Below are 7436 nucleotides of genomic sequence, written 5' to 3' on the forward strand. Positions count from 1 at the left end.
ATAATCCAATCCAATACAATCTCTTCAAATTCAAAACACATCTATATAAAAAGGTGGCTCTCCCCACATATACACTACTAATTCAATCCAACGAATAGTTTACTACCAATTAATTAACTAATATATAGATAATTCCATTAAGTATATCGATCATACATCACTCATTCATCGAGATTCAGTCTTTTTGCATTATAATTAAAGTTATGAGTCAAGTCAATAGCCATGATGCAAACTTTTGTGATATTTGTCACTAACCTATAGTTATTTTCTTATTTGGTTATTTATCCATATGGCATAATTAATCCACATTACATGATTTTGTTTCATATGAAATCTTTTAGATAGCAAATCTTTTGATTCTTTGGAGAATACAAAAAAATTATAAGTGAATTCAAAATCATTAGTAAAATTAGCAAATCCTACTGAAATTACCCTAAATTCTGTAATTACAATATATTAAAATCCCAATTAAATACACCTATGAAGTTTCATTGCAATATGTTGCAAAATTAAGTGATTGAGAACGCAAATGAAAAAGGTGTTGGTTGGATTCGCTAAGTGCTCCTAGGTTTAAGTATTTGTGGTACTCATGTGTGTGAGTTTTTCCCCATCCTCTTCCTCACTTTGGCAAAGAAAAGAAGTTCTCAAATGAAACTTGAAAAGTCAATAATGTCTTTAAATTATTGCCAATTGGTCCTTTTGCAGTTGAGGACATAACTAAAGGAGCACTTTCTATATATTACAACCATAATTGCAGAATGTGCGTTAATGGCTTCATAAATGATGGATTTAATTTAAACACATGATTAAATTTGACCAAAAGTTCTATTTCTATTACTCCGGTAAAAAGATCAACTGAGCATCATCATCCTTGCAAATTCTTCATAGCTAACAAGACCATCACCATCTACATCCGCCTCTCTGATCATTTGCTCAGCCTCCTCATCACTCAATCTTTCTCCCAAGTTTATCATAACTTGCCTCAACTACCAAATAAAAATAATAATAATTTATAATATTGGCATTGACAATGAGGCCAAAAATAAAAATAAAAATTGAAAGTCAAATCAGTATGTTTACCTCATAGGCTGAAATATAGCCATCTTGGTCTCTGTCAAATACTTTGAAGGCTTCTTTCAGCTCCTCAGCAACATTTTCCTGTGATGAGCTTTACAGATTGATTAAACTGGTTCCGAAACCTTAATTAGCAAAAAAAACATGTTTTGTTCATATTATGATGATTAATTTACCTTCATCTTTCTTGCCATAATATTCAAGAACTCTTCACAATCTATTGTCCCATTTCCCTCAGCACCAACTTCACTGATCATGTCTTGGATTTCTTCTTTTGTGGGACGTTCGTCCAGTGATTGGATCACTGTCGCTAGTTCTTCCAAGGAAATTAGCCCTGCATATGCCAGTTAATCACTTTTCAGAAAATGAAAATATAAAGAAAAACTACCTCAGATAAGTGCTTCTGCCAGCAGTACTTCTCAATACAGAAATTGATGTCTGCTTAAGTTATCGTCTCATAATCAACTCAAATCACAACACGAGAATGTGATGGATGGTTGTGAGAGGAATGATGTATACGATACGATGACAGGAACTTGTAAACATAACTCACCGTCTGAATCCTTGTCAATTAGACAAAAGGCTTCCTGGAACTCAGAAATCTGAGCTTCTGTTAATGCCTCTGCCATTTTCTTGGATCAAAAATTGAGGGAACAAGGAATCTTAATGAAATACTCAAAAACAGAGTTTGTGAGGGATTTTTGTGTGATCACTTTTTAAGTCGGTAAGAAAAGATGCTAGATTTATTAATTGAAATTTTAATGAAATAGTCAAAAACACGCATTTGATAATTTTCCATTCAAAAGCCTAAAATTTTATAGAAATGAGGCTTGTTGAATCAAACCAACCCTCTTGGTCTATTTTCAGCTCTCTCTCTCTCTCTCTCTCTCTCTCTAGTCAAGAAGGCCATGACTTTGATGTTCTCTCTCTCTGCGTTGGAGTTAAGGCAAAAGGTCCCCTCTGACTTTAATGAACACTTTTTAGCGTAGTTTCTAGTGCTTCTTAGATCTAGGTCCAAAACAATTAGACCACTACGTTTGTGACTAATTGTTTTTCAGCCACGGAGTCACTATTTTTTATATATTACAAGCTACAGATGCACAGTAACCGTGGCCATTACATACCAATAGTCAATGCTGGTTCGTGGCTAGGCAAATTGTTGCCTTAATCCCTTTTTTTAGTAGATGTTTGGTGGCTGTGATTTGATTGAATTATGAGGTAGAATTGGATTGCATTTAATTACATTGGATTAAAAATGATAACACTAATTCAATGATGTGTTTGGTACTAAATATGATTATGGGGTCCATTGGATTAATTAAAATATACTATTACTTGGTTTAGTAGGATTTTAGACATACTCCAATTCAACTTAATCCCAACATTTTGATAGGATTCATAATTCTACTACATTCGGCTTTAGGATTAGACATAATCCAATCCAATACAATCTCTTCAAATTCAAAACACATCTATATAAAAACCTAGCTCTTCCCACATATACACTACTAATTCAATCGAAGGAATAGTTTCCTACCAATTAATTAATTAATATATAGATAATTCCATTAAGTATATCGATCATACATCACTCATTCATCGAGATTCAGTCTCTTTGCATTATAATTAAAGTCACGAGTCGAGTCTGCAAACTTTTGCGATATTTGTCACCAACCTGTAAGTATTTCTTTTTTTCTTTTTCAGTTTTCATTTTGGGTTATCTTAAACTAATAAGCAGCTCTTTTCCCCCCGCTAAAAAATCAAGCCATGTCGCTTGATAAATTTTGGGGCCAAAGACATTGTGTGGCACATTTCAGTGATGGGACTCTGCAGTGCAATGTTTGCCATAGATTTAAGGTTTGTGGAACATACTAATTATGTTTTTTTTTCCTTTTTCAATTAACATGTTTTTTTCTTTCTTGTTGTTGTTTGAAATTAATATTTAAGTTTTCTTTGGTTAATCGATATCATGAAGCAACCAAAAATAAAATATGTGGAGTTTGGCGATGGGCGACAACTTTGCTCAGATTGCTATATTCTATTACTATCATAGATCCACAGGAATGCAAGGCCCATTATTAGGACAATGCTTAGCTCCTGCTCGTGATTCAAGACTCAAGAGCCAAGCAATGTCTAATATATATATAGTATATATGGTTGGTTCTGTCTGTATTTTTATTTTATTAATAATGGTGCTTTTTTGAAGGTCTAATTGGTGTACGTAGAAGAAGGTATTTGCGAAGTATTGTCACACAAGTAATGTCACACAATTTACAAGACATTTGAACAAGTATTACGCAGAACTTATGGAAAACCATGCAAATGAAATTTATCGAAAAGGGTTCAATCAGGTGATGCGGGCTGTTAAGGAACATGGCTTCCAAACGATATGACTGGGGCATATCGTTGAAGCAAGATGTCTGCCAAAAAGAAAAGACGGCCGGACTGGATGGAGTCAAAGGTTTTCGAACCAAAAAGAAAAGACGGCAAGACTATATCAACTAAACTTGCACATATATGCCAGTAGTTGGCTCTCTGCCGGTTGTGGGCTTTATGCCTATTTTCAGTTTTAGTAGGCTTCATGCTTTTTGACGTTGCATTTGTTTTAACTCATTTTTGGACATGTGAGGTCCTATTAATAAAAACCCTTGGATTAATCCAAACACATAATTAACCCTCACTTATACTCCTTGTTTTACTCAAACAATTCTTTTAATTATTCTAACCCAAAAAAGAAATTAGAGATGCATGTTTCACATCCATCTTCTCCCCCTCATCCCATTCCTCCCTCTTTCTTTCTTCGTCTTACTCTTGTTCAGCAAACAAATAAATAAATTTATAACCATTTTCTGTTTTCTTTTTCCTTTCTTTTCACTTCTGAGGAAAGGTTATGGCTGAAAAAAAAAGGCCTCCTGCAGGCATGAGTATGAATAGCTTGTGGTGGCTATGCTGGGTCTAAACCCTAGCATGACATGAGGATGAATAGGGTGTAGATCTTGGCTTTATGGGCATGCCATGATATAAAGAAAGCATGAATATGCGATTTAAATGCCCAATTGTTTCGTTCATGCAGCCAAAGGATTATTTTGCAAAATTATTTCGTTGATTTATGCATGCAGCCAACAATTGTTGTTTGACCAGAGAGAGGAAGGGAAGACGTACGGAGAGATGGATGGGGAACGTCCATCCTTTTTTTATTTTTATTTATTTTCAAATTAGAATAATTAAAAAGACTGAGTAAAATAAGGAGTTCGAGGGAAGGTTAAGATTACTAACTATATGTGTCATTAGATTAATCCAAGCGCCTTTATTAAAGAGGACCTCATAGGTTTTTATTTTTAGGTCCTTAGGTGAGTGTGACTGCTTATCCCTATAACTTTGAACAAATATTAAGCAAAACTTATGAAAAACTATAAAAATGAAATTTATAGCAAAGGGTTCAACGAGGGTATGCGGGCTGTTAAAGAATATGGCTTCATAAAGACATTGGAGTGTATCGTTGACACAAGACGTCTGCCTCCTAAGATGGAAGAAGATGTTGATAATGAAAGTGCAAAAGGAAGTCTCTCACTGGAGAAAAATGACCTAGCTACATGATGATCGATTCATATGTTCAACATAATCCATAATTAAGGTAATAACTATAATCAAGCAGAAATTAAGAGATGGCAATATTAATGTTAAATCGGTTTAATTTCTTATAATCACACCTTCAACGTCCTTTGTTCTTTATCTTTGATTTTTTTTATTGATACAATCAATATTCTATTTTTATCTAATCTAAATTATAGGAGGAGATTCGAATTTGAGTGTAGAGTGGAGAGCACATTCGCTCTAACCAACTTGACTAAGCCCTTTTCTGCTATTTTATTTTTCTTATGTATAAGAAAACAATTAATTTTAATCAAGTTTAAGTCACTGTTTATTTTATATTATTTGTTCCACTCGGTGGTAGTATTTGTTTTAGCGGTTTTTATCCCTCATACAAAACAACCGAGCAGCTTCAAATTGGCAAGAAATTTGGAAAAGTATTATGCACGATAGATATATATATGGCTCTTTTACCAAACGGCTTATGTAGCAAAAGTTCTATATATAATATATATCTAGACGTTTTTTATATATATATTTTTAGAAAACCGATGTTTGGTTAATTCCTTCCTGGTGTTTTCTCATATGGTGGTTCTGCAATTTATTCTTGGAAAACATTATTCAACATTGTGCTAACTTGATGTCATGCCACACCAATCTAAAATCCTGTCTTTAGTTATAAATAAAATCCATAATAATTCAAGCCTTTCTTTTTCAAGATTATATATATATATCACAATTATTAAGTATAAATTACACCAAGTAAGAAAATGACAGCAAATTACATTTGCATATAACATGTGCTAGAATGTTGGGGTTGGGTAAAATCTTGTTGCCGATCATCTTCTTGGTGTTTGAGTCGATTTAGCGTTGTTGGTTTTGAAAAGAGAAGAACAAAATTGGAGAAAATCATCAAGAATCATTCTCTTCACTGACCTCCTCTTTGCTGGAATTACACTCGCAGCAGCAGCAGCAGCTGCTTTTTGCTTGAACCAATACTGCTTGTTGTAGTGGACTAGGTTTTGTTGGGGTGGGTTCAATTCCATCAGCTTCTTTGGCTCTTTTTTTGAACTTGTCCTCATTGCCATCTCTCTCTTTTTGAGCATTTCTCACAACCAAAAAGAGAGAGAGAGAGAGAGAGAGTGAGAGTGGTAAATGGTGAATTTTAGATGGATGTGATGTGAAGTGCTTCGTATTATTCGCAGTTCAATGTTTGTTTCTTTCTAGGTAAACAATTTGTCTGTGACCATAACGTTATGTACATTGTGAGCAATGAAAAATTTCAAGTGCAGTTCGAAAATCACAAATCCAGTTCATTATTACATTGTACATTGTTTTTTGTCTTTTACTTTTGTTTTGTTTTTGTGATTTTACACAAACTGGATACATTTATCAGATCAGTTGACCCAAATATGGAATTTATAAAGAAATCAGCCTTGAAGCATGAAATCCAATTAGGAGGACTGAGATCAAATTAAAAAGTTGCGGTTCTCTCAATGTATATGGTACTTGGTTGCAGTGGTCGGACCGTTGGACATTGGACTGTTGTGTTCATGTGAGAAATGCTCCCAAATCCTAATACCACAAATACTCCCATCCAGAAACGCCACTATTATTGTAACAAAATTTTATGTCGTTATTGTTCACCAAAAAATTAATTATGTCGATATCCTCTCAATATGTCGTCGATCTAAAATTCAAGTCGGCTTTAAGGTTACAAGAGTTTATGAATATGTCTATTATACAATTATAGGCCTGTACAATCAATCAAACACATAATTATGAGAAACTATTGTAGGTGCTTCAAATTGCCCATTTGCTTAGTTGGCGGTGGTGCACTCCAAGTGTATATTACCTTATTTTCATTTTCAGCATTTAAGTAAATGTCTTTGTCCTTTTACTTTCATTTATTTTTATATTACTCAATTTACTTAAGTTTACAATGTAAATAAGGAAGTGCCCCCCATTTGGATTCAAATAAAAATACTAGAAAATCAAATTCTCACCAAATTAAAATATGAAAAATCGGTTTTAGTGCAAAATACGATTTAGGCTAAAAATGATGGCTCATTAAGTCAATATATACTTCATACTAAAATCCCATAAAATCAAGTTTTCTTATTTGATGTGTAAGGAATAAAAGCTGCCAAAAATTATCTTGAGAAAATGATTATTTTGAAAAACCATTTTTCATACTTAGTCAATATTTTTACATAAAACAAATTTTCATATATGATATGAATGTATGAAGGGACCTAAGGTCAATCTAGGTAAAATGCCTTAGACGTTCAATCCACTAAGAGTTTTTAGCCTTTCAAAATTGCACCTTCACTAAAAAATTCATGGGTCCGCCAGTGAGGGTGGGCTAATTATATATATATGAAGCAATATTTCCTTCAAATTAATGAAAGTGGTATACTTTTTGACTAATTCACTATATTTCCTTCAAATTAAAAACTATTTTCATAAGTCATTAAAAAAAAAACTATTTCCAGAGAGATATCTGAACAAAGAAACTTACAACAAACAAAGAAAACCTAGAAAAATCAAAATTCAAAGGCTTAGACGAAGAACAATTTGAAACTCGAAGACTTCAGCTTATCGGAGTGATTTAGTTAGGGAGGGTCCATATTTAAAAATTTCCAAAAGAAGCAACATCAATAAATTCGAAAAAACAAAATCAAAGAGACATATAAACATTATTTGAGCCAAATCAAAAGCTAAATAAACCAAAGAAGAGAGAGAGAGAGAGAGAGAGAGAGAGAGAGAGA

At 33.3% G+C, this 7436-nt stretch overlaps 1 protein-coding gene across 1 annotated transcript; it reads right to left on the minus strand.

Annotated features, from left to right (window-relative positions):
* Positions 1 to 787: 787 nt before the first annotated feature.
* LOC110770712 (uncharacterized) lies at positions 788 to 1707 on the minus strand. Its single transcript, XM_021974917.2, has 4 exons — positions 1628 to 1707; positions 1251 to 1408; positions 1081 to 1158; positions 788 to 986 (listed from the first exon to the last, which is right to left on the minus strand). Exons 1-4 carry the CDS (start codon positions 1701 to 1703, stop codon positions 852 to 854), a joined length of 447 nt encoding a protein of 148 aa, XP_021830609.1. The 5' UTR covers positions 1704 to 1707; the 3' UTR covers positions 788 to 851.
* Positions 1708 to 7436: the final 5729 nt, after the last annotated feature.

This window comes from Prunus avium, chromosome 8 (genome assembly GCF_965620075.1).
Source record: "Prunus avium chromosome 8, drPruAviu1.hap1.1, whole genome shotgun sequence".
In the NCBI taxonomy this organism is placed as follows: domain Eukaryota; kingdom Viridiplantae; phylum Streptophyta; class Magnoliopsida; order Rosales; family Rosaceae; genus Prunus; species Prunus avium.